The sequence below is a fragment of the Nesoenas mayeri genome (genome assembly GCF_963082525.1).
Source record: "Nesoenas mayeri genome assembly, chromosome: 6".
Lineage (NCBI taxonomy): Eukaryota > Metazoa > Chordata > Aves > Columbiformes > Columbidae > Nesoenas > Nesoenas mayeri.
Genome location: NC_137545.1, coordinates 44069430 through 44097259, shown reverse-complemented (window position 1 = coordinate 44097259; position 27830 = coordinate 44069430). Strand labels below are relative to the sequence as shown.

Here is a 27830-nt window from a genome sequence, read left to right as displayed (position 1 = left end):
GTCTAAACATCAGTATGAAACTAATTTTGTGTGGGACATATCTATTTCTAAATTAGTATTGTTTTACTTCTAACATAGCTACCAATTACAAAAAAACCTTAAGTACAGCAGCAAGAACAGCATTAGATACTTATTTTCCAAAATACAAACAGTCATTTAGGAGCTTTTTTTGGAAACACAGTATTTGTGCATAGGGGAGTACTAAACTTGCATGCTAGGACAAACTAAGCTAGAGTTACAATGAAATTCAGAGAATAAGGAGAATTCAAATGCCGTTTTCGAGTATCTGAAAGACAGCTTCATATCGAGATAGAGCCAGCATTTGTAGTGATATTGGCCGTTGTTTCCCCTGGCCTGCAGTTCAGGGTGTTTCGGCACGCTGCGCTGCTCCTCCAGCGCGCCCATGGAGGGGACAGCACAGCGGGCCGAGCTGGGACAGCACAGCGGGCAGAGCTGGGACAGCACAGCGGGCAGAGCTGGGACAGCACAGCGGGCAGAGCTGGGGCAGCACAGCCGGCAGAGCTGGGACAGCACAGCGGGCAGAGCTGGGGCAGCACAGCGGGCAGAGCTGGGGCAGCACAGCGGGCAGAGCTGGGGCAGCACAGCGGGCAGAGCTGGGGCAGCACAGCGGGCAGAGCTGGGGCAGCACAGCGGGCAGAGCTGGGGCAGCACAGCAGGCAGAGCTGGGGCAGCACAGCGGGCAGAGCTGGGGCAGCACAGCGGGACAAGCTGGGACAGCACAGCGGGCAGAGCTGGGGCAGCACAGCGGGCAGAGCTGGGACAGCACAGCGGGCAGAGCTGGGGCAGCACAGCGGGCCGAGCTGGGGCAGCACAGCGGGCAGAGCTGGGACAGCACAGCGGGCCGAGCTGGGACAGCACAGCGGGCAGAGCTGGGGCAGCACAGCGGGACAAGCTGGGACAGCACAGCGGGCAGAGCTGGGACAGCACAGCGGGCAGAGCTGGGGCAGCACAGCGGGCAGAGCTGGGACAGCACAGCGGGCCGAGCTGGGACAGCACAGCGGGCAGAGCTGGGACAGCACAGCGGGCAGAGCTGGGACAGCACAGCGGGCAGAGCTGGGGCAGCACAGCGGGCAGAGCTGGGGCAGCACAGCAGGCAGAGCTGGGGCAGCACAGCGGGACAAGCTGGGACAGCACAGCGGGCAGAGCTGGGGCAGCACAGCGGGCCGAGCTGGGGCAGCACAGCGGGCAGAGCTGGGGCAGCACAGCGGGCCGAGCTGGGGCAGCACAGCGGGCAGAGCTGGGGCAGCACAGCGGGACAAGCTGGGACAGCACAGCGGGCAGAGCTGGGGCAGCACAGCGGGCAGAGCTGGGGCAGCACAGCGGGCAGAGCTGGGACAGCACAGCGGGCCGAGCTGGGGCAGCACAGCGGGCAGAGCTGGGACAGCACAGCGGGCAGAGCTGGGACAGCACAGCGGGCAGAGCTGGGGCAGCACAGCGGGCAGAGCTGGGACAGCACAGCGGGCAGAGCTGGGGCAGCACAGCCGGCAGAGCTGGGACAGCACAGCGGGCAGAGCTGGGGCAGCACAGCCGGCAGAGCTGGGACAGCACAGCGGGCAGAGCTGGGGCAGCACAGCCGGCAGAGCTGGGACAGCACAGCGGGCAGAGCTGGGGCAGCACAGCGGGCCGAGCTGGGGCAGCACAGCGGGCAGAGCTGGGGCAGCACAGCGGGCAGAGCTGGGGCAGCACAGCGGGCCGAGCTGGGGCAGCACAGCGGGCAGAGCTGGGGCAGCACAGCCGGCAGAGCTGGGGCAGCACAGCGGGCAGAGCTGGGGCAGCACAGCGGGCAGAGCTGGGGCAGCACAGCGGGCCGAGCTGGGGCAGCACAGCGGGCCGAGCTGGGGCAGCACAGCGGGCAGAGCTGGGACAGCACAGCGGGCCGAGCTGGGACAGCACAGCGGGCAGAGCTGGGACAGCACAGCGGGCAGAGCTGGGGCAGCACAGCGGGCCGAGCTGGGACAGCACAGCGGGCCGAGCTGGGACAGCACAGCGGGCCGAGCTGGGGCAGCACAGCGGGCAGAGCTGGGACAGCACAGCGGGCCGAGCTGGGCGCGCGGAGCTGAGGGGGCAAGCTGAGCTCTGCTGGGACTGCAGCTCCTCCACCTGCAGAGCCCTCCCACTTCTACCATCTACCAGGGTGCTTGTGGAGAGGAGGCTGCTCAGACAGACTCCATCTCATTTAGATCCACGCCTGAACCTCCACAGAGGGCTTCTCTTTCCACAAGGACCACCTTGTCCAAGCCCAGAACCACAGACATCTGAAGTTTAGACTAAGACCAAGTCCCTTAGCAGTGCTCGAATGCCTGAAACACTAAACAAGCCCATAAACAAAACCGAGCACCATGCTGACAGAAGGAACCAGCTCAGCTGTCACCCCGGGGTTGCAGAGGACAGCTGAAGAGCTCCCCCACGAGCACCCGAGCTGCCTTCCCAGACCTGCTGCCGTGGGGTCCTGTGCTCCAGCGCCCCCGAACCCTTCTGTGGCGCTGTCACTGCATGCCACAGTACATTCCGTACAGCTTCACTGGCTTTTTGCCTGCAAAATGAACCTTATAACTGTTTTGATGTAACCTTTAAAAATATTTCTGTTAAAAATTCACGGGGAAATTTGTACTGAAACTGGTACTGAATTCAAAATAATTTGTGCAAAGCTGAATGATTTTTAATTATTGAAAGCTGAGTTCTGAATGTTAGTTCATCTACGTGAATTCTTTACAGAGTATATTCTTTACTCTTCGCCGAGCAAACTTGGATACAACGGGTTCTCTAATCAATTACTGCTAGCGAGTTCATTAATACCTTGCTCCACTGAAATGGAGAAATGTGAAGAGTATTTGATGGATACTGTGACCACTGCCCCAGAAATCTGGCACTACCTGAACACCAAGTTCCACACTCTTCACCTCCTCCTTCATCCCTCAGAGTTTCGGGAAAGCCAGTTCCAGTGAGACGACACGTTCTGTGGTGCTGGCAAAGGCACGAGTGCTCAGCACACAGAAACACTTCACTCTTCCACACACCAGGTTATAAAAGCCCCAAACGTACCTCTGCCCAACACATCTGCCTAAGTGCAGCTTCTGCGCAGGCTCAGCGTCACAAACGAGAAAGCTTTCTCTGGTCATATGGAGGAAGCTGCTTCACGAACACAGAATCATAGAGTCATTTCACTTGGAAGAGCCGCTCAGGATCGTGGTCCAGCCACAGCCTAACCCAGCTCTAGCACTAAGTCCCTAGGAACCTCGCCTTTTAACACCTCCAGGAGTGCAATTAAGCTGGTTAGGAATTTAACTTGATTCTTACTAAATTATTTTTGCAGTCCGGCATCCACCACCTACTGACTTCATCATCTAACTGTGTCACCTTACAGATGAAATGCTTTAAGTGACTAAATCTTCCAGCTTTGATAAGTCTTACACATTTTAACCCACTGTTAACACCCAGTGCAGCCAAATACCGCCCAGCAAGGAGAAGCTGCTCCCAACCAGCCCTGTGCTGCCGGGTCCTGGCACGAGCAGGTAACAAGTGCCAGAGGGCCCCTATGCGCTGCGCTCTAAAACACTGCGTTCCAGCCCACTATTGTCCCTGAAAATGAACCAGGTTAGTAGGGCAGACAAGCAGAAATCAATTTGTTCTTTCAGAACAGCTCGGTATGATGGATAAAGTTTTCAATAAAGTTAGAGACAGACATCATTACAGTACAGCAGCCACTTTTAAATGCTATAGAGCATAGATGAAATATCAGACACACAGTCACGGACACGAACAGAATTATCTCTTTCCTTCTCAATCTTCTTTGTAAGAGCACAAAGAGTGAGTGAAATAAAACCGTAACTCAGTGCTAAGTGTGTATACAATGCATACATTGAGACACTATGTTTTAGCCAGTAACACAATAGTTGGTAACCGAAGATGGAGCATGCACACAAACTCCACTGAGGGCAATCTGTTAACTTCTTTTTGATCCTTTACTTTTTTTTTCCTCACTTGTATTTTGTAAGTATCTGTTTGCATTTTTTTCACTTTTATTTCCTAATTATCTTGATTTGTTTGTTTCGCGTTGGTTTGGGGTTTGTTTGTTCCTTTCTTAATGTAATTTCACATCTTTTCTTTGCCGTCTTACAGTCGCAGTTCAAAGCTGATGTCTTACACACAACATTTCATCAGTTGCCAATCTGGAAAAAAATATCTGATAAATGGCAAATGTTTCCTGTGGCTCCATTGGGAGCCCGAGCGCACGAGGCGGCAGCAGCAGCAGCAGCAGCAGCAGCAGCAGCAGCAGCAGCAGCAACAGCAACAGCAGCAGCAGTGGTGTTCCGCTGCGGACACACCGGCCTCCCGGGCAGGCCGCGCAATTGAATTCTTGGTGCCGCATACATCTTCTGCAGGTATTAGATGACATGGAGCAGTTTAAGCTTCACGTTTAAGTTTCTTATCTTAGCAAGTATTCCATAAGATGAAATGTATTTCTGATTTAGCCAGTACTGCTTGAGAGAACAGTAGTGATGTCCATTGTCTACCTTAAGTGCTTGAATATACTGGTGTTGTCATCAAAAAGGGCAACAGCAGAAAAAAAAAAAGTATTATTTATTAAATATTTCTAAAAATGTGAAAAGCTGTAACTAGCCAAAGATACAGCTCTGTTGAAAAGGTACGTACTGCATGGGTATTTCGTTCGTACGTCAGCTCACCGCTGGGCCGAGCTTTCCGCTGGAACACGCCTGCTCCGCCGGCTCACCCACCCACGGGGACAGGGCTCCTGCCTGCCTGGAGCCGCCAGCCGGGACCTCAGGGCTGCCTGAGACTCAACATACTGTTCAACTGCCCTTTATCTGCCTCCAACAGCAAGCTTTTTTATTTCTTTCATATATGAGCTCAGCAAATTGCATAAAACCCCAAAGATCCTCAGGATCCTCAGGTCTACTGGCATTCAGAAGTTTTGATGGAATTTCAGAAAGACTGACAGTCCGGGTGAACAGGACAAAAATATAAATACTGGAGCCGCAACAAGAAGACTTTGCAAATTTCATTCATTTTTGATGCAGACATGCAAAAAACAAGCACTTCTAAATTTCTGTGGACTCGAGACCAATGGCAGCACACCCTGTAATTGCAAACTCAGCACCAGACACTTGGACTGATGTCTCCTGTATCTGCAGATTTGTGCTTTGATCACCCACGCACTAAGTTAAACATCTTCATTAGCCTTACTAACTGATGGAGTGACTGGAAATAGAGTGACTGTTCAGGTCCTCCGAGTCAGAGCAGGGGACTCTGCGATGCTTCCGGAAGCCACCTGACACACCTACAACGTGGGAGGCGTGCAGCACGCGTGACGTGCGCACACGGCAGGGCTGCGCGGCCGCCTCCGCCGCCCCGGGACCGCCCGTGGCCTCCAGCACGCGAGGAGGGAACTGTACAGACCAGAAGGAACCCATCCGTGGAAACTTCTGTCTAACAGGTAGTACAGCCAAAAAAACCCAAATCCGAACCAGGCTGTGAAGACAACATGAAAAAATCCTCAAAATTTGCTGATGTTACATAGACTAAAGGTTTTGTTCTTATTTTTTATTCTTTTGACTAGGGAATTAGTAGAAAAGAAAAAAAAAGTTAATTTCCCAGGACAATTGTAGAGCAAGGGCATCTCATAGTTAAATCAAGTAGTAAAGATGGAGGAAGAGACACTCCCTGAAACTGTTTGAAAATCCAGAAGAACAAACCCAACAGTCCATTTGCAAGCTCTGAAATCAAGGTCACAGGTTAACATTACAGTCTACAGCGCAATAAAATAAATAAAAAGTTGAATCTTTGTATGTAATTATTGTAATAGGGAGAATAGAAACTCCACAGCCAGACTGCAGAAGATTTATAGCACGCTAAGAACTGCAAGGCCTAAACCAGCCACTGCACAGACGGGTTCCCAACCACGGGAGATCCCTCCGCTCCGCAGCCGAGCCGGATGCTCCTCCTGGTGCTCAGCGCCGGCAGCCGCCCGCTGAGCCAGGTCCAGTTCGGGTACTGCACGGGGTGAGGAGTCCCCAGCTGGCGACTCATGACTGAACTCAGTATTGCTTCTAAATCGTTGCGATAAACATAATATTAATATCAGTGCCAAAAATACTCTCCCAACAGCTCTATTATGATCAACTAGGAGATGTTGATTTTAAATTATTCATTACTTAGCTAAATTCTGTCAAATACGTTTCAGTCCTGCTTTTACAGTACACTGAAGCTTTGCAAAGAAAATCAGGTATACCTTTTCTTACTTTTAAATTTAATGTAGCCCTGTAATTGATTTATTTTCAAATTTCAGTAAGTGTGATATTAGTGTAAGTAAATAAATAGTTTAAATTACTGTGATTCCTCTCCTCGTCCTGAAAGAACATACCGATTCCAAAGGTAATGTTTACAGAGCTTATATGTGCCATGGAAGTTGGGTGACATCATATATTGCAACATACACGGGCAATTTCAAATAAATCTTTTGGAAATGCCAAAGTGCTCAACATAGCACAGGAACAAAATGAAACCAGTTTGCGTAGGGCAACGGGAGCCGGAGCAGCGCGGAGCGCGCGGCCTCGTCAGGACAGGCGTGCTGAGGCTCGCCCGGCGCTGCTCCCCCGGGAACGGGAGCAGAACCACGGGAATGGGAGCAGAACCGCCGCTCCCCCGGGAACTGGAGCAGAACCACGGGAATGGGAGCAGAACCACCGCTCCCCCGGGAACGGGAGCAGAACCATGGGAATGGGAGCAGAACCACCGCTCCCCCGGGAACGGGAGCAGAACCATGGGAATGGGAGCAGAACCATGGGAACAGGAGCAGAACCACGGGAACGGGAGCAGAACCGCCGCTCCTCGCGGGAATGGGAGCAGAACCACAGGAACAGGAGCAGAACCACGGGAACGGGAGCAGAACCACGGGAACAGGAGCAGAACCACGGGAACGGGAGCTGAACCGCCGCTCCTCGCGGGAACGGGAGCAGAATCACAGGAACAGGAGCAGAACCACGGGAATGGGAGCAGAACCACGGGAATGGGAGCAGAACCGCCGCTCCCCCGGGAACGAGAGCAGAACCACGGGAACGGGAGCAGAACCACGGGAACAGGAGCAGAACCACGGGAATGGGAGAAGAACCGCCGCTCCCCCGGGAACGGGAGCAGAACCACGGGAACGGGAGCAGAACCATGGGAATAGGAGCAGAACCGCCGCTCCCCCGGGAACGGGAGCAGAACCACGGGAACAGGAGCAGAACCACCGCTCCCTGTGGGAACAGGAGCAGAACCACAGGAATGGGAGCAGAACCGCTGCTCCCCCGGGAACGGAACCGCTGCTCCCCCGGGAACGGGAGCAGAACCACGGGAACGGGAGCAGAACCACCGCTCCCTACGGGAACAGGAGCAGAACCACAGGAATGGGAGCAGAACCGCCACTCCCCCGGGAATGCGAGTAGTACCACAGGAACGGGAGCAGAACCATGGGAACGGGAGCAGAACCGCCGCTCCCCCGGGAACAGGAGCAGAACAGGAAAAACCATGACCATGAAATGCAACACACGTTGATCTCACAGAAAGTTCACAGCATGCAATACTGAAGCCCTTTGAAATATTTTCTGCTGCTGCAGAGAGTGCACATTGCATGTCAGCTGGCGTTGGGAAAAGAAGATTATCTGCAACATAAAGCAGAGAAAGGAAACCATCCTAGTAACTATGAAACACATTTAACTTTACAAAACTCAGCTGGCTTCAGGTGGGCACATTATTACTCAAACTGACCGTTCAGTACTCAAGAAGTTGAATTTTAAAACATTATTTACGGTACTGCCGAAAGGGCAGTGTGCCATATACGTGCTTTTGTTAAAGCGCTTGTGACAAGCTGCTGTTACGAGTGCAGTATTTTACGATTAAGTAAGTATGAGCCTTTCAGTTGCCAACACCGCTGGGTTTTCGGGAGCCAGTTCCCGGTGCGAAGCAGCCACAGGGCAGCTCCAGCCCAGGGCTGTTTGCCGAGGCCGCTGCTGCCCTCACCGGACACCGGTACCTCCCGCGGCAGCAGCAACACAGCCCGGCCGGGACGGGCAGGGTGCTGGAGAGCGGGTGTGAGTGTGTGCGAGTGTGTGCGAGTGCGTGCGAGTGTGTGCGAGTGCGTGCAAGTGCGTGCGAGTGCGTGTGAGTGCGTGCGAGTGCAGGAGCCTGAGCAGCCCGCGGCTGCTTCACAGAAACCTGCGTGTTACTGCACGAAACGCAAGTGCAAACATACAACTGAAAGCACATGTTGTTTGCCCCAGCCTATCATCTCAGATCTTGCAGTGTACAGCATGATGAAAATATTTAATGCTTACATGTAACACTAAGCAGGTATCATTTCAGGCTCTTAAGAGGTCTGAAAGCATATGAGATGCCATGAAAGATCTTAAAAGTGCTGAGCACAACACTCATTTATAAAAATAATTATGAGAAGAAATAGTTTTAACAGGCAAGTAACCTAGAGATACACAAAAATAAAGCTGTATTGGAATCCAGGGCTGCAGCTGATCCAGTTCTTCCTTCTCCATCCACGCCACTACAATTGCTTAGGATCTGCAGATCTGCTCATGTTCTCATCTTTCACACTCTTAAGAGAGGAAAACACACAACTACTCCTGTGTGCTGCTTGTACTCAAAATATGGTTGTAATATAGGTGGGTGACAGACTAACAAGCCTGAACTACAAGTACCGTCTGTTTGCGAGTACAGTTGGTGAGGACTAGCAGCCACAGAGCCGCCAGCTTCTGCAATGAGCGTCCTGCTCAGGCACACGCCAGGAGCTGACGCCCGGTCACCAGTGCTGCCTGCAGACAGGTGTATCCAGGTGTGCTCTGCACAGCTGCATTCCATATGGTGACAGCCCGGTCACCAGTGCTGCCTGCAGACGAGTGTATCCAGGTGTGCTCTGCACAGCTGCATTCCATATGGTGACAGCCCGGTCACCAGTGCTGCCTGCAGATGGGTGTATCCAGGTGTGCTCTGCACAGCTGCATTCCATACGGTGACAGCCCGGTCACTGGTGCCTCCTGCAGATGGGTGTATCCAGGTGTGCTCTGCACAGCTGCATTCCATACGGTGACAGCCCGGTCAACGGTGCTGCCTGCAGATGGGTGTATCCAGGTGTGCTCTGCACAGCTGTATTCCATACGGTGACAGCCCGGTCACTGGTGCCTCCTGCACATGGGTGTATCCAGGTGTGCTCTGCACAGCTGTATTCCATATGGTGACAGCCCGGTCACTGGTGCCTCCTGCAGACAGGTGTATCCAGGTGTGCTCTGCACAGCTGTGTTCCATACAGCCCGGTCGCCGGTGTCTCCTGCAGACGGGTGTAACCAGGTGTGCTCTGCACAGCTGTATTCCATATGGTGACAGCCTGGTCACTTGTGCCTCCTGCACATGGGTGTATCCAGGTGTGCTCTTCACAGCTGTGTTCCATATGGTGACAGCCCGGTCACCGGTGCCTCCTGCACATGGGTGCATCCAGGTGTGCTCTGCACAGCTGTATTCCATACGGTGACAGCCCTGTCACCAGTGCCTCCTGCAGATTGGTGCATCCAGGTGTGCTCTGCACAGCTGTATTCCATATGGTGACAGCCCGGTCACCGGTGCCTCCTGCAGACGGGTGTATTCAGGTGTGCTCTGCACAGCTGTATTCCATACAGTGACAGGCCGGTCACCGGTACCTCCTGCAGATGGGTGTATCCAGGTGTGTTCTGCACAGCTGCACTCCACACTGCACTAGCATTGGGCTCCCAGCCACACGGCCCAGTGGAGGAGCTGCCCGTACCAGCTGCAGAGAAGTTTACGCTGGTTTAGGGCACTGATGCATCCCCCCCTTCCCTCGGCAGCTGCCGCCACGACTTCCCATGGGGTGGAACTCGTCCTGCTGGTGGCGGGTGGCTCAGAGGGTGGCCTGACTGCCACAGGACAGCGGGAGGCCCGAGCTGCGGCCACCGCCACAGGTGACAGGCGAGTGCTGGCACAGCAGCACCCGGGACGTCCCCCAGACCTCCCGCCAGCGCTGCTGCAGGAACCCGGTTCAGAGCGGGGAAATGGGGGCACTGCTGCCAAACTCAACAAAACCTTCACCCGCACCTCTGAAATGAAACGCTCCCAGTGTTTCAACCTCACTAAAGCAGCTTAAAGCGCTCTCTTTGAAATAAAGCCTTGCTGACTCCTCAGGGACACAAGCCTCGAACAACGGATAAAAAGGCAAATGCAGCTCGTGTTTAGTTTCGCTTGCCGTTTTAGTTTTTGTCACGGTTTTGGTTTTTATATGACTCTGTTGGACAACTCTTCTGCCGCTGCCCCCTCAGGGCTCGCTTCTTCCCAGCCCTGGCAAACACCTACATCACCGAGCCTGGGGAACACACGCACCTTTTTACAGCTATACGTTTTGCTGCTGTGTTTGTGCCTGCTGCGGTACCGCTCTAAGAGACTGTTTTACCCTGATCCTTTCAACAACTCTTCCAGCTACACTGGAAACAACAGGTTGTGAAGAAATTAAAGCATCTCATTCAAATACAGATATTTTTTTCCTAGCTTCTCACACACCTCTTAAAACAGAGAATCCGCACCCAAGGATAGGTCAAAAAAACAACCAGGGGCACACACGTCTCAGAGCGCACTGCCTAAGCCAAGTGTCACCCCATGTCCTCAGTAACAAAGGGACGTAGCACAGCATGGTCACCTCTGCAGGACTGTACAGTCACCTCTGCAGGACTGTACGGTCACCTCTGCAGGACTGTACGGTCACCTCTACAGGACTGTACGGTCACCTCTGCAGGACTGTACGGTCACCTCTACAGGCCTGTACGGTCACCTCTACAGGACTGTACGGGCACCTCTACAGGACTGTACGGTCACCTCTGCAGGACTGTACGGTCACCTCTGCAGGACTGTACGGGCACCTCTACAGGCCTGTACGGGCACCTCTACAGGACTGTACGGGCACCTCTACAGGACTGTACGGTCACCTCTGCAGGACTGTACGGTCACCTCTACAGGACTGTACGGTCACCTCTGCAGGACTGTACGGGCACCTCTGCAGGACTGTACGGGCACCTCTACAGGCCTGTACGGGCACCTCTACAGGACTGTACGGTCACCTCTGCAGGACTGTACGGGCACCTCTGCAGGACTGTACGGGCACCTCTACAGGACTGTACGGGCACCTCTGCAGGACTGTACGGGCACCTCTACAGGACTGTACGGGCACCTCTACAGGCCTGTACGGGCACCTCTACAGGACTGTACGGGCACCTCTACAGGACTGTACGGGCACCTGTACAGGACTGTACGGGCACCTCTACAGGACTGTACAGTCACCTCTGCAGGACTGTACGGGCACCTCTACAGGACTGTACGGTCACCTCTGCAGGACTGTACGGTCACCTCTACAGGCCTGTACGGTCACCTCTACAGGACTGTACAGTCACCTCTACAGGACTGTACGGGCACCTCTACAGGACTGTACGGGCACCTCTACAGGACTAGAATCAGCTGGGACAGAAAAATCAGAAAAACAACAAGGGTGCTCAGAACACAGAAGTGTCCATAAGAACTACAAACATAATTAGGCTTTGATTTTAAACATGCAAAATACTTTACTAATAACTACGGAAAAAGTATGGCTCAGAAAACAAGAGACTGAGGAGTTTACTGACTCACAGAAGCACAAACCAAGCTGTGTGCTCGTCTTGTCTCCCCCTAAACCGTCACCAGCTTTTTAAATACAAATAAACATCATTCAGCCATCAGGAAGCAACCAAAGGAAGAAATGACTCCGTGATACTATGAATTATGTTTTCCATCTCAGTAAATGACAGTATTTGATACATCTAACTTATTGTGCAGACACTGGCAATCGTACATTAGTTAAAAAACTGCACACCATTATTTGCGGGATAAGCTAACTCTGGTGTTCTTTGTATGCGAAAATCTCTGGACCCACGGTCTGGAAAAACCTTCTCCTTTGTATTGCTCAGGCAAATTCACTGAAAATGGACACTCAATACCGAGTGAAAGGTGGTTGGAGTCATAGAGCAACTGAAGCTTTTTGCTGATTCTTCCACAGGAATTTAACTTGTTTAGCTTTCAAAACAAAATCTGAGCAACACCTGGAGAGCTCTGTGGATCTAGAGAGGAGACGGCAAGCAGGAAGGGTATAAATCAGTTCTCTTGTCCAAGGAAGGTTTTGGAATATTTCATGGTTTCCCAAACAAAAGCTCTCGTGCCAGTAACCACACTGTCAAACGACAACCCCGGTCCAGCAGCTGGACGTGTAAAACCAGCTGTTAGCCAGTACACTGGACTTTTAAAACCTATTTTCAAATAATCGCCTCCTGTTGCTCAAGTTTTTGCAGGAAAAACTTCCCATTTAACCTGCAGAAATATTTATTATGGTCACGGGAGGAACCATGTCAGAGTGGTGCCCAACTTTATTGCTGAAAGAATATAGAAACAAACAGTACTGAAGGCAAAAAGTTATGCTGTAACCCGAACTGCAGGTATAGATGTTTCATAAGAGAAGACATTTTTATCAAGGCTTTCAGAATCAAGAGCTACCAATCACTAATATGCTTGAGATGAATGATTGCTCAAATACATTTCAAGTTTAAAAGTTTGCTAAGGAATTAAACAAAATCAGAATACTAGCTAAAGCTGAAATAGTAACAAAATGCTTTGCTACATGTCACTGTATGTGAAATATGTTGGGTATGTGTCACACTATTTAAACATGCTAACAATAAACTTACAGCAATGTGTTCCCTGAAAACAAATGTAACCACAAAGTATTTCAGAAAAGCTGAAGTTAATTCAGGGAAAAATCAATTGGATTACTACATTTAACTAGTACTGTTTCTTTGATACAAATAGATATAAGTCTAATGTATTTCTTTTGGGCTAAATCTTAGAAACAAACTTACTTAAAGAGAAATTAAAGCCTCTGGAAACTGTCCCATAACTCTTTACAGCAATTTTTTAATACTTCAGATATTAATGGAAGGTGAATAGCTACCAGTGAAAATAGATGTATGTAGGACATAAGCACCACTAGAAAGCCCTTTGATTTATGGGACATATGAAATAAAGTCATGAGGACCTGTACCTTGTGCTGGCGACACTTGGTGACTCTGCTCCCAGCCTACATCTCTCTAGCTGATTAGCCACAATTTGCCTTTCCACCTCCAGTTCTCTGGTAAGCCTTTGAAATTGGAGCTCCTGAAAGTTCAAAATAAAAAGAAAAGCATTCTTGATGTTAAAAACTGGGTGTGGATTAACTCTGAAACAATCACTGTTTCATCACAATCATATTTGCTTTGACTCTTCCTTAGTGGAATAACCTATTAGAAGATTAAAGTGGGAATTTAATGGTTCTTTAAATAAGTGATTTACGCAAATATTGATTTATCACCTGTTACAAAAGGAAAAACACATTTAAGCATTTGTGGATTTTATTCTTCCTGCAATTCAAATGTTTGTATCTCCATAGGTTGCTACAATCTAAGCAAACCAATGCCTATAAGGTCACTCTTCAGTTTCACCTGTGGCTGTACACTGGAAAAGATTGCATCCTAACGCGGCCAATTGCAAAACTCCAGATGCCCCCCCGGTTTTGTCCTGCCCCCCGCGCCTCCCCTCGCAGGCTGGGGCCGGACGGGCTCCCGCACCGCGCTGGCGCAGCCGCGCTCCGTGTGCCGGCCGAGGCCCCGACCCGCCGCAGCAGGGTCTGGGAACACGGAGCTCGAGGAACACGGCCGACGCTCACACTGCACAGCAGGGGCGTGTTATTGACCCTGCGAACAGGGCGCCCCGCAATCCGTACTGCACAGCATGGGCGTGTTATTGACCCTGCGAACACGGCGCCCCGCAATCCGTACTGCACAGCATGGGCGTGTTATTGACCCTGCGAACACGGCGCCCCGCAATCCGTACCGTGCCATCAGGGAATGCAGCGACGTTCCCACCCAGCCTAGCTTTTGTTAACTGGGTAAAAGGATGCGGTCAGTGCACCTGTATCGTTTTACAAACTGATATTCTGCATCTCCTGAAGTTAAGTAAACTGTTTAACACTATTTAAAAATAGATGAACACCAACATTGAATAATCTGATGATGCAGGTGTCACACACAAGTTAAATACAGCAAAGAGCATTCCTTTAAAGTGCAAATTACTAATAAGGGTTTTTTTCTGAATGTAAATGGTTACATTGTATTAGACAGTAGTTGTGTGCCTCGCCACCTTGCATGAATCACCCTTGCCCATAGATCACGGTGAAGGCAAACTGTTCTTCCACACCCGACATTCCACAGAACAAGGCTTAAATACTTCACTCGGTGCCTGTGAGAGGGCTCCTTCGTGCAGCCGGCACGCCTCCTCCAGCAGGTAAAGCGGGGCGCAGCGAGGGGGCGCAGCGAGGGGGCGCAGCGAGGGGGCGCAGCGAGGGGGCGCAGCGAGGGGGCGCAGCGAGGGGGCGCAGCGGAGCACCCCAGGGCACAGCAGTGGGGGCACAGCAGAGCACCCCAGGGCACAGCAGCCTGCAGGTTCCTCCTCTCCGCTCCCAGGGGCAGAGGAACACTGTGCTACAGAGCTGCTCTGCAGCCAGGATGTGCCCTGCAGGAGCAGGGCTGAAGTTCCTGTGACAAGACACTGAGATCTCTCCAAGAACCTCGGAACAGAGGCTGATTAGCACTGATTTCGTCGGGAAGCCAGCTGAGGGCTGAGTCCAACAGCAGCTGCCATGCCGATAAAACTACTCTCCATGTCATATGACCAAAAAAACCCAAAAAACCACCAACCAAACCTACTTATGAAAGTCTGACTGGAGCTCCATACAACACAGAGCTCACCACCGAGCTGAGTAAACAGCTCTGCTGTTCCTGACGCTGCCCAGCAAGCCCACTTGCCGCCGGGCCGTGGAACTTGCCCACTGCTGCCACAGGGCACAAGCACCCACAGAACAGACGGCACTTCTGTACCACTGCTCTCCTACAAACGGTTCAGCAGAACAGAGCTCTCTGCAGTGCTGTCAAAAATCAGTACACAAGCCACGGGAGCAGCACTGGCTTGGCATTTGCCGTCAAGCTCCAGCATTAGCAAAGCTTAGTGCAGTCAGTGCTCGGGCATGAAAGGGCATATGTCCCAAACTTGAATTTTATTAAAACCTGCTTCTCAACAGAATTCTGAAGCTAAACCCTTTTAATCCTGAGACTTGATACGGAAAGTCTCATGAACATGACAACTGCAGACCGCGGCGGATCTCTCGGGCCTGTATGCGCAGGAGAAAGCACGGGTAACATCAGGAGGTGTGTGGCAGCTGGAGCTGCATCCCGCAGCGCAGACCCAGGGGCCGCAGTCCGGCAGCGGCTCCCGTGTCGCAGCGGAGGCGCACGCGCCCAGCACTGCGCTGGACACGCTGTCTTGCGGACAGAAGACGCTAACAAGTGTATTAAGGAAAAAAATCCAAGAAAATTATAAATGAGAATTTATTTTCCAGTTCCAAGTGTGAATATAGATAACACATCCATCTAAACGCTGGTTCACCAGCCGGCTATTAACATGCTGGTGGAAAATGCTGTGATTTAGGAAAAAAAATAAATCAGATGCTGAAACTCTGTACATTTTGAAGCAAAAGCAGCAAGACGAGCTTTTTCCCAAGTAAACCATGAGGTATTATGTAGTATGTAACAAACACAAATCTTTAAAATACACAGTGCTGCACTGCTTGCTTGCAGAAATCACATAAGACATTTACCTTACATTTAAAGCTGTTTCCTGTTCCTTACTTTTAAATCAATTTTTAAACAGCAATGTCATTGATATAAACTATGAACTTGAACACAAAACTCAAGTTGCCTATTGTTATTTACCAATCTTTTAATTAGTGAACAACACTGCCAGTTGTCTATCTACAATATTCTTCATAACTCTGTATTTTGGTGCAACTGAACTGCAAAGGTGTAAAAGGCACGAAACCAGCTTGCCATGTGTAAATCAATCTGATGCTTAGGAAGATCTAATGTATTTTTGCAAGTATGAGTAACACAGTAAAACCCCCCGACTCTATTTTCTAGTCTGAATGACGCTTCTGTGCCTGCAGCTGGTGGTTCCAATGCAGCAGCAAAGTTTACATACTTTTTGGAACAATGAGTGCTGAATTTTGTATGTGTCTCCTTAAATTTGGTATCTGCAGCTGTAGTTGATACGTCTTAAATACCTGTATAAATACATAAGAGGGATAATTTTAGAGGTACCATCTTCTTTACAGCTGGGATACCTCATGTTTTAAACCTATTTTCTTTTAGCTTAAATCATCACATTATTACAGAAAACTAAGTCCTAATCAATTCTAAATAAGTGCATCGATCACTTCCATAGTTTCTGCTTCCCTACAATGACACTTTCTTCCACTCTAACCGGATTCCTACCGCCCCCCTGTGCGTCCAGCAGGCGGTGTGCTGTGGCGAAGGGATCCGTGCGAACGTGCTCCTGCGCCAGCAGGGACAGAACGCAGGGACACAGCCGGCTGCCCAGCCACAGCTCACCGCCTCCTCATGTACACCACTGGCTTGTGACAGACGGACATGACAGGAGTCACATCAAACAATTAATAAGCTTGTTTGCATTTGCAGGACAGCATCTATGTGGCAAGAACATACTAAAATTACAGATGTAGGTTACAGAACACACTGCCATACTGCATCAACAGGATGAACCAGACCTTCTGAAACATACCACTACAGTGCCTCGGTCAGAGCTACATTTTCAAAACTATTCAATATACATCTGGGAGCGGGGGAAAAGGGGGAAAACCCCACCATCACCACTACAATTCTATTCATCTGTTCAGCAGTAAATACTTAATGACCTTATAAACCTACAGTTTTTATACATAACCTAAATTCCACTGCAAAACCACAGACCACATTTCTTAACGCGAAGCTACAAAAAGCTCTGGCTTTAAAAACAGTTACATTGAAGGGAACAGGAATGCCATAGATGGTTCAAGGAAGAGAAGCACGCAGCTTGCCTCGCAGGGCAGTCAGCGCGCAGGCAGCGCCGCTCCCACGCAGGAACCACGGCCCATGGCACCGGGACCCCAGGGCCCGTAGAGCAGCCAACGCGCCCCGCAGCTCCTGCTCCACACGGCATGCCCTGCAGCTCCCACTCCGCATGGCGTGCCCAGTAGCTCCCGCTCCACACGGCGTGCCCAGCAGCTCCCGCTCCACACGGCGTGCCCAGCAGCTCCCGCTCCGCACGGCGTGCCCAGCAGCCGCTCCTTGCTGCAACCAGAGATCTCACCCCAGAACACACCTGCAGGTCCTCACTGCCACGAGATGCAGGCGAGACACGTTACACAGTCCTGCAAACAACAGACTGGCGGCTGGAAAGCCGTGTGCCTCTGACAGGGAGGACAATCGCCGACACGCCGCGCTGGGCTCCCAACAGTCAACGGCTGAAAACAGGGCAAGTAATGGGGATGTAATTTGTATGACGGGCCATGAAGACTCATTCTCCTGTTGCAGACTGCAGATAATAAAAGGCTTAGAGGCAATTCTGTGTTTTCTATCTGCATCCCATTATGATACCGTTTTGCAGAAATTCAACGGTTTCATTTTTGTTAATGAGGAATTTTCATTCCTCAGTAAAACAGATGAGAACGAGGAGTCCACATTCACTATGACAAAAAATAAAAGTTACTTTCTTCCCTGCTCTGTTGCAACCTGAAAACCTCTGGCAAAACAGATAACTTGAAACTTTGCACAACCAGTGGTCAGCTTGGCTGGCCGAAGGTTCTCTAGTGACGCTGTGTGAGAATCAGCGGCAGCGGCACCAGCAGCGAGACGAGCCCCAGCTCTTTGGAACGGCCAGCAGGGGGGACGCCCCGGGTGCACTGACCCACAGGTCTCTGCGGCGCCCGCATCCCCGCGGCTCCCGCGCAGAAGCGGCGCTGGAGGGCATTCCGAGGTGCAGTAACACGCGGTGTGCTAAGGTGCTACAGCTGCCCAGTGTCACCGTGAAACATTCAGAGGGTAACTGTAAGCTGAACTATGAACTGTTTTTCTCATCATAGAAACGTTGAACAATTCAGTTGAGCCTCTTCCAGTAGTTTGAGCTGATCTAAGAAATGGCAGCCAGCATGTGAGAGGATGCGTTACCTGGCACGTCCCATTTCTGAACCAACTGCACACACAGAGCAGAGCCACACAGCTGCCATCGTCTACGGAAGCTGAAATGGTGCTGAGGAAAGGGTAAGTTCATTTAGGACATTTCTATGATGCAAACGTGCAACAAAGAGGAGGACAAACAACATTACGGTCGTGCGTACCTTCTTCTCACTAACCTCCTGCACCGACCTACACAGAGCTCTACACATTTCCACTCACTGCAGTTCCGAGCCAGACCAAGCAACTGACTCCCTAAAGCACACTGAACACTGGATTTTTCCCAATATGACTATCACACTGTAGTGATCTAATAAATTCTGTACCAGAACCTACTGAGAAAAAAACCTGTACTTTTAAATAACCATACCAGATAAAACTTAACACTTTTTGTAAAAATAAAGTTTACTCATGCACACAAGTGCATTTGCATGCTTTCAGTATCTCAGCATCTTCCAAAATAGAAGACAAAAGATAAAAAATTGGCGAGGGTAAAGAGAGCTCCAGATTCCAGGATGTGAAATGACACAGCTACAATTACCGGCTGATCACACTTATTCTGTATTCAGCAGCAGCAGACCATTAAAGCCCTTAATACTTCTACGCCTACATTGTTCACTAGTCTGGTAAAACAGTTTAGTGCTGCTCTGGCTGATGAGGGATCAAAATGTAAGCAACTAATAGAAAGCTTACTCTTAGTCGGTGGTAGAAAGAAGAATGCTGCTTGGGGTATCCGCTGGCTGTGCTGAGCAGCATCCCCTGTGGAAACCGGGGTCTTTAAGGCCAAGAACACTGTCCTGTCAGCGGGCAATCGGAGTTCAGTTACCTCTGAGTAGATGAACACCAAGGTGTTGCAAAAGGTCTAAACCCCGCCGTGTATTTCGGGGTGCCCACAGCTCCAGGCAGGCTCTTTGTCAAGGGCTGTTTCTCCCCAGAATCCTAACAGGACATCCTAGAAAGAAAAAAGTCTTCTAGACCTTCATATGAATGAAGGAGCACACACGATTTTGATTAAGGAAATGAGTTAGTCACTTCACCTAAGAAGCAGCGGCGTGTGTTTGTCCTTCCTGGGGAAGTGGACTTCTCACACCCCACTCACCAGAACTGGGAGCGTGTGTAAACAGCAGAAACAGCAAAGTTCAGGGTCCTGGGATCAAACAGGGAAGAGTGACCTATTCAACTGAACACAGTATTAAGAGAGTTGAAAAATATCAACCCAAAACCACAACAGCTCTTCCAGTCATTCGGAAAATGTTGACAAAGTTGTTGTTCCATTCATACAAGGCTCAGAAGTCCAGTTAATAAAAAGAATGGCCTTCATTTCAGAGCTGATACACATTTATCCACCCAACTGATCACCAGATGCAAGCAAATCAGAATTTCAAAGTGAGGCTCTTTGACGCTTGTGCCGAATGACTGAAAGTGCTGTCGCTGAGTCTTTTTTGCGAGATCTTGTTGGAGCGACATGACCACCCGCTCGGATTGCAGACTATCAGAACTGCCACAGACATCTCCCAAACTTAACATTACAATACTGTCATTCTAGGAAATATGTTTTAAACCATGCAATAATAAATGCTTTGCTGTATGGAGAATGCATTCTTTCCTCCATTTCCATCTGAAACACTTTGGGGTTTGCCTTCCTGCTCCCCTGCAAACCCTATTAAAAACGTATCTCAGGAACTACGTAAGGAATTTTGTACTTAAACACTACAGAAGGGAAAAAAGCAAAGTGCACACTTTCTAAGAACTTGATATGGTTCGACACAGTCGTATGAAAAGGTTTTACTCAAGTGTTGAACTGAAGTGAACACTTACAGAAAACACTTAGGAAAACTCAAGAGATTTACGATTATTCATCCAAAAGCATATTCGACCATTCTTGCTCTATTGCCACCTGTTTCCAAAAGAAAAGGTGAAAAGCTGTCCATCAACAAACAGCTAGACCACAGTCATTAAAAGGCTGTGGCTGCTGTGAGTGCTTCCCTCTCAGCAAACAACTCCAACCAGCACGTCCACGCGGCTTCTGAAAACGGGACCCATGGGCGGTTTCCTTGTGAGGCCTTTCCTCTCTGCACAGAAAAACTACCGTGCTAGGCGGGAAGTTCACAGTTCCGAGCGGCCCCTGTGACCTGCCCGTCCAGCAGCCGCTGGTCCCGAGCCCCGCGGCGCCGGCGGGCGCGACAGCCGCGACTCCCGCACCGCCTCCTCCATAACGGGCTGCTGCTGTCCCGTCGCCCCGCAGTTTGCAACAACTTTTAACTTCAGCATTGAAGTACTCCATTTACTTTTAATATGGGTAAGAGACTCCCTACAGAACTCAACTAAACTTTTATCCAAACACTCCACAGGATTCAGAAATATAGACGTGTACATTTCAAGGCTTTAGTTTTACTTAGAAGTTGTTTCAGCGTTTCCTAAGGTACTTCTGTCCGTTACAGCTGGGAACTTTGTCACATTTCAGAAGTAAAATACGTTTTGGAAAACAAAACAAACAAAAAGCAAACAAACAAAACCCAAACCAAACGCACAGAAAACAGCCCCCTCCCCAAAGCAAACCAACACGAGCCATCATCAAATTCTCTACGAGAAATCAGAAGGCCAAAACGTGTTTCAGCTTCATTACAGCTGGCCTTAGGATTTCCCGGCATCCCAAAGGAATTCCCCTCGTGGAGACACAGCTCACCCCAGGCAGCCAGTCCGGCCTGGGTGGTCACCCAGGAACACCCGCACTGCTGTGAGTGCAAACAGGACAACTTAACCGGGTCCCAGAACTACCCCAGCGCAGCCGAGGCCGGGGCTGTGCTGCTAGGGACGTGTGTGCACGTTGAAACAGAACTTGTAGTACTGCAAAGCTGCAGTCATCTAAACTCCTTTGCAGATTATACTTATTCTGCATGTATTATTTTAAAACAGTGAAAGTAAATTGAAATGCTTCTTCCCTAAAATATAACCAAGGGAGATGTACGCAGCCATCTGACAACTTTGTCTTCATCAGACATGGTTCAGAGTCCAGGGGACGTGCTCTGGTTTGGTAAAAGAGTTTCTTTAAACTGATTTGGGGTCATAGGAAAAATAATCCCCGAGTTGGAAGGACCCACAGGATCACGGCTCCAGCGCCTGTCCCTGCACAGACAACCGCACCGTTCACACCATGAGTCCTGGCTCCTCCTGAATAAACCAATGGGGAGCTTATTTGAAGTGGCTTGTAGGGTACGTAGACTAACTACTGCAAATTTTATACAAACGTATCTATGTGACTACAGTAGAAGGCTTAACAAAGTCATTCGATAAACATATCTACCTATTTCAGAACCACTGCAGTAATTTTTAAGTTTTTATTAAGCTAAAATCTTGCACAATTTGATGAGTATAATAATAAAGGCTTTTCTGAGTTGTGTCTCCACCGTAGTGTTGCAGGAGTGATGAAGTTAAGGTGTGGCGATGGTTTCACAAGTGCAGAGCCACTGCAGCAGAGGGTCCTGCAGAAAAGGAAGTTAGGCCATGGCGAACAGCACAGTGGTTTCTGTTCAAGCTTAAAAAGTAAATAACTGCACTGGAAAATATTCTGTTCTGGGCTTTCCGCCATACAGGAAGGGTGGTGAATATGTCACTGTCCATAATTATTATCAACAGAAAAATAATACCAGAAAGCAACAGTTCAGCTCTTAATTCCTTCTCATTATCACTTCCAAGAGTAAGCACAATTTCCTTCTCCCTCCCCTGGTATTCGTTCCAACGTGTCTATACATTTTAAACTTCGGCTACAGTTCTGAAGTTTGTGTTTCACTAACTATTAAACACAATTTTAGTTTTGCTTTCTCCTTTCATCAGAATTGAGTTACGTAACAGTCCACATATTTAATAGTCTTTTTATGAATGGAAAGGGGAAGAGGTTTTAACCTCCTTTCTAAAACGAAGAAAGATTCCATTAACATTTTTTCTCTAAGAACAGGTTAAAAACATTTCTTGGGTAGGAAAGGAGATGTTAGCAAATGGGTTTTTACCGTATACTCATCATGTATTAACTCAATATCCAGTGCTGTCAGAACCGCGTGCTCGGCGTTCGCAACCGCGACGGCTCCGGAGGGCCCGCAGCAGCCCGACGGCCACCGCAGCGCTGGCATCGGCGGGGCTGCGGCACCCCGGGGGCTCCGGCGCCGCTGCAGCCACTGTCTGAGCTGCGCAACACAACGGGCCAGCTCAAACCCAGCGCAACGGGCCAGCTCAAACCCAGCGCAACGGGCCAGCTCAAACCCAGCTCAAACCCAGCTCAAAGGGCCAGCTCAAACCCAGCGCAACGGGCCAGCGCAACGGCCCAGCTCAAACCCAGCGCAACGGCCCAGCTCAAACCCAGCGCAGCCGCCCTGCAAGCAAACGCATTATAGCTGACGTTTGTGCCAAGCTAAGGCAGTACAAGGCAAACTGCTGTCCCAGGCGATGGGAGCTGGCTCAGGATCACTTGCATCACCCGCATCTCCACAGCCTCCACCATTAATATCCTCCACACCAGAGGATTTAATATTAGTTTTAATATCATTAACAAAGTATTAGGGTTGCCATTATCATCTTAAAATAATTTTGAAACTATTAATTTCGACATGGAAATAAAGATCCACATTTCATCATCATGTAGAAAATTTTCATTCAAGACTGAAGGTTCTATGGGTATGAATCTTTTTATACCAAGACCATATAATCTAATTCTCACTTTTTTTTAATATTAATATGGGACAACACATGAGAACCAATACATCAAGTGTTTGCATTAAGAGTTAATATCCTGAATTGAGTACCGCTTTATCTTCAAAGAAGTTCTGAAACAGAGACAGCAAAGCAGATTCATTCTGAAATTCAAATGTTGCAATTTACATATTAAGCAAAGAAAGATGATCCTGATTTCTAGTTCTGACAGTGAAAACCAAACTAGTACTTCTCTCTTTAGGGTGTGTTTTATTTTTGTTTTGTTTTGTCGGGGGTTTCTTGGCTGGTTTTGTTTTTGTTATAAACAGAAACTTTACTTCAAATGCTTCTTTGTAAAGCTGCAAGTCACTTCCCCCGATGATCTTCACAAATTAAGGCTTCATCGATTTCAAACACAATTTTATCTTCCGTGTAGAAACTGTGATCAAGATACATGTTCATAAATGTGTTGCAGATTTAAAATATGTTACTATCTTGGTATTGATAACTGAAACCAAACTCAGAGTTTAAAACCCATTCTTTAGCAAAATACAGTTAATGATACCTAAACTGTTACGTGCAAATTTCTACACCACTGTACACAGCTTTGCAGAATGTATAAATAGGAATCGTTCTACACCAGCTTTTCTTCTGTCTTAGACAATAAACCTGCATTTCAAGTCTGATTCACAACAACAGCGTGGACATTCCTAGGGACAGAGAATACCATAATGATGCTTCTGTTCAATGCAATTAAACGAGCCCTTTATATTCAGATTCTAACACTCTGACCCACAAAATATCCTACACCAACACCAGGCACCAACTTTTAGAAGCAGCGATGGTTATTTCTGAGCAAGGCAATAACACAACGGTTAACCCCACAGCGCCTACTGAACTCGTGGAAAGAAGGCAGATACCTGTTCCTTCACAGAAGCCAGGATGGTGGTGGCCGTGGTCTCCAGCTCCATGCCTGGGCCCGTGGAAGGCTCCTGCGTCTGCCGCAGCCCCTCGTCCACCATGGGGGGCTGCTCGGGGGCGGGCATCGCGCCTGCGACAACAAGAGGGCAACATACTTTACATTTGGATCAGTGACGTTTAAGAAAATTCAAGTTTTCAGGATTATAAGTGATCTTTTTTATGAAACCTTTCCCAACTTAACCAAATGAGCAGAAAACTTTGTATTATTAGTATCAACTTATGTTGCTATCACTGTGCTTCACCTTCTCCAGCTGACACCAGAATTCCAGACAGAACACGAGGGGCGGGCAGAAACATCCAGCCAGTGTGACTCTCAAGAGTTATTTTTTAAATACTGTTTTGTGGAAGTTATTAAAGTAGCAAAATTCAAGATGCATGAAAAATCCTGGGGTTAAATATGACGAATACCCAGTATCAGTAAAAGTTTACCACACGTGCAGTTTTTAGCATAGAAAAATGACATGTAAGAGCAGAACACGTTCCTGTTGGGAACAAACCATGGGAGACACTAATTATGGTAATAACAAGTTATATGGAACCACGCTTCTAGTGTTCTTTTGGCAAAAGAAGAAATTAAAACAGCGAAGTTAAAGCAATTGCCCCGGGCTACGGATAGTGTGGAAAGGACAGACAGGATCGGCACCCGGGAATGCCGGGGCAGCGCACTGACAACTCCAGGCAAGTCCTTTGGTTAACTACACAGGTCTCTAGTAACTAATATTACAGAGATAGCTACGAAATGTGTTTAATACTTTGAAAATAGCAAGTAGGTAGTATCGATGTAGTTTCTGCACACATACCATGCTTTAATTTCCCTCAGAAAAAAAGAAAACAAAGCTTGTGAGGGCTAATATTAAAAGTAGTCAATATTTCATTTTAGATTTTCAGAACAAACACAGTGTTCCCAGGGACACAACCACGAACAGCAGCTTCCTTCCCTTCATTTCACACAGAGCAACTTATACTGCGAACAGTGCACAAGGCCGGGAATGACCTCGTGAGACCCCAGTCCTGACCTCTTTTCACCAGGACCATCCCTCTCCACCACCTGCCTTCCACAGGCCGGATCGGCACGGAGCTGGCAGGCGCCACGCTGACGGCACAGGACAGCCTGCCAGAGCAGCGGCCGTGCCGCGGAGCTGGGCGTTCCCGATTCAGTGCACGGGTAGTGGAGCTGACCCTCGGGGATCTGTCCGGGTCACCCCACGGGGCCGAGCACAGGCAGCATGGTGCTGCCAGAGCACCTCTGAGCTACCACGGGCAGCCTGGGGCAGGGTGGAAGCCAGAAGAGAGATAATGTGAGGAAAGGTACTTTTGTCATGTTTCACATAAGCGGTATGAGCATCGCGAGAGGGACAAGGACCCTGCTGAGGCTCAAGCCACTTCAGGTGCACGAGCAGGTGGCCATTATTAACCACACTACTGGGCTGCTGCAAGAGCCCATAACATGGTTAATGTGCAGTTTCATATCAGCTGCTGAAGCCACAACAGCTTCAGAGAAACTAAAGTGAGGTGAAGGACGAGAGGCAGGAGTCTGGTCGCAGATCAGCTTCTACCTCTTGGAATGGGAAAGTAAGAGCCGCTCCTAAAACCACATTGGAGCAGGAGCCTCACTTGGGCTGAGTTACGTCTGGAGAAGGGCGCATCCTGCCCTCAGCGAGCGCCAGGCACCCTGGGGACCCTCCGGTACCCGTCCTCACCCTGTGTCCACATTGCATTGGCCTCTGGAACACGGGAAAAGACACTGCACAAACACTGTGCTGCCGGCTTCCTGAGGCAGGATTGCAGAGGGACCCCGAGCACGCCAGTTCAGCCACACGAAGAGCAGCTGCTGCTCCTTCTCCCCTCGCCTTCCCTCAGCACACGGCTTCACACAGCCACAGCCACACAGCACACGGCTTCACACAGCCATGGCCACAGCACACGGCTTCACACAGCCATGGCCACACAGCACACGGCTTCACACAGCCATGGCACAGCACACGGCTTCACACAGCACACGGCTTCACACAGCCATGGCACAGCACACAGCTTCACACAGCCATGGCCACAGCACACGGCTTCACACAGCACACGGCTTCACACAGCCATGGCCACAGCACACGGCTTCACACAGCCATGGCACAGCACACGGCTTCACACAGCCATGGCCACAGCACACGGCTTCACACAGCACACGGCTTCACACAGCCATGGCCACACAGCACACGGCTTCACACAGCCACAGCCACACAGCACACGGCTTCACACAGCCATGGCACAGCACACGGCTTCACACAGCCATGGCACAGCACACGGCTTCACACAGCCATGGCACAGCACACGGCTTCACACAGCCATGGCACAGCACACAGCTTCACACAGCCACAGCCACACAGCACACGGCTTCACACAGCCATGGCACAGCACACGGCTTCACACAGCCATGGCCACACAGCACACGGCTTCACACAGCCATGGCCACACAGCACACGGCTTCACACAGCCATGGCCACACAGCACACGGCTTCACACAGCCATGGCCACACAGCACAGGGCCTGCCTACGCTGCCCGCGCCCCGTCCTGCTCCCATGGACAAACCTCTCCCGCCACACGCGCAGCACCCCGGCCAAGGCCGCGGCGAGGCCCTGCCCTCCCGAGAGCAGCCGCTCTGTCCCCTCCTGCCACGTCCTGCCCCAATACTGCCCGCTCTGTCCCCTCCTGCCACGTCCTGCCCCAATACTGCCCGCTCTGTCCCCTCCTGCCGCGTCCTGCCCCAATACTGCCCGCTCTGTCCCCTCCTGCCACGTCCTGCCCCAATACTGCCCGCTCTGTCCCCTCCTGCCACGTCCTGCCCCAATACTGCCCGCTCTGTCCCCTCCTGCCCGCTCTGTCCCCTCCTGCCCGCTCTGTCCCCTCCTGCCCGCTCTGTCCCGTCCCGCCGGTCCTGCCTCAGCGCTGGGGCTGGAATGCTGCCCCGGTTAACCAACCACAACAAACACAGCAAAAAAACAAACTGAAAAGGAAACAGAAACTAACAAGAAAAAATAAACAGGGAAACCGACACAGACAAGGAAACTGACGCAGACAAGGAAACCCGCACAAGAAACTAGAAGGGAAAAGCAGGATAACAACCATTTCTCCCCGTCTCCTTCCAGCCTCGGCTGCTCTGGCTGCTGAGGGAGCCCCGGGGGTCTGTCCGACCTGGCACAGGACACACGAAGCGGTGCCGCACGCCGCTTGGCTTGCAGAGCGACACCGAATGGCTGACCAGCCCGATCTGCCCGGGTTTGGACCAACATTGTCATTCCCGTCAAGACTGCAGGTCCAGGGGCTGCCGACCGCCAGCCTGGCGCGCCCGGAGCCGCAGGACGCTGGTTTCTGCCCGAGCGAGCGGAGGGGCTTTCAGGAAAGCAGCACTGAAACGGGATCCCTCAGTTATACAACGGCATTTTTTTAAAGTCAAAGGTAAAGACGTAACTTCCAGGTTTTAGAGCATTAAAATGTATTCTTTCAAGGGCTTACTTTTAAAGATCAACTTTTTCATCAAGCTGTAATAACCCAAAGAATCACAGAATACATGTTATGATTCCCTGGGTCATACCTGATTTTTTAAATCACTTTCCACGGCTCTTTTATGACGATAGCTCAGTGTTCAGGTTTCTAAATGGACTGTTAGATTTGCAAGCATATAATGAAGCAATAAAACTACCCAGTCAAGCTTTTCCTTCATTTAGGAATATTTGCCAAGTAATCAAAAGGCCAAATCTCAATAACTCCGACAAGTCACACATGAGCTTCCTGCAGAAATGGGCTGCTTTCTTGTCCATGCAGTGTTGCCAACGCTCTTACGGTCACCATACCATATACCATGAAAAAAATTGAACTCTACCCAGCCAAAACCAGTACAACATGCCATTGTGGCCATAGTTATAACTTTCTGGTTCTTTCCAAAGGTCTAACTATGGTTTAAAAAAAAA

At 50.0% G+C, this 27830-nt stretch overlaps 1 protein-coding gene across 6 annotated transcripts in view; it reads right to left on the bottom strand.

The window, feature by feature from the left end:
• The window catches only part of PKP4 (plakophilin 4), a gene marked incomplete at its 5' end in the record, with an annotated part of 48323 nt that extends 24388 nt beyond the window's left edge, over positions 1 to 23935 (bottom strand). For all 6 annotated transcript variants that reach the window (XM_080347031.1, XM_080347034.1, XM_080347036.1 and 3 more), the window contains 2 exons: positions 13151 to 13263; positions 23810 to 23935. In XM_080347031.1, the coding sequence (XP_080203157.1) occupies positions 13151 to 13263; positions 23810 to 23935 (239 nt within the window). The remainder of the gene's footprint in view (positions 1 to 13150; positions 13264 to 23809) is intronic.
• Positions 23936 to 27830: the final 3895 nt, after the last annotated feature.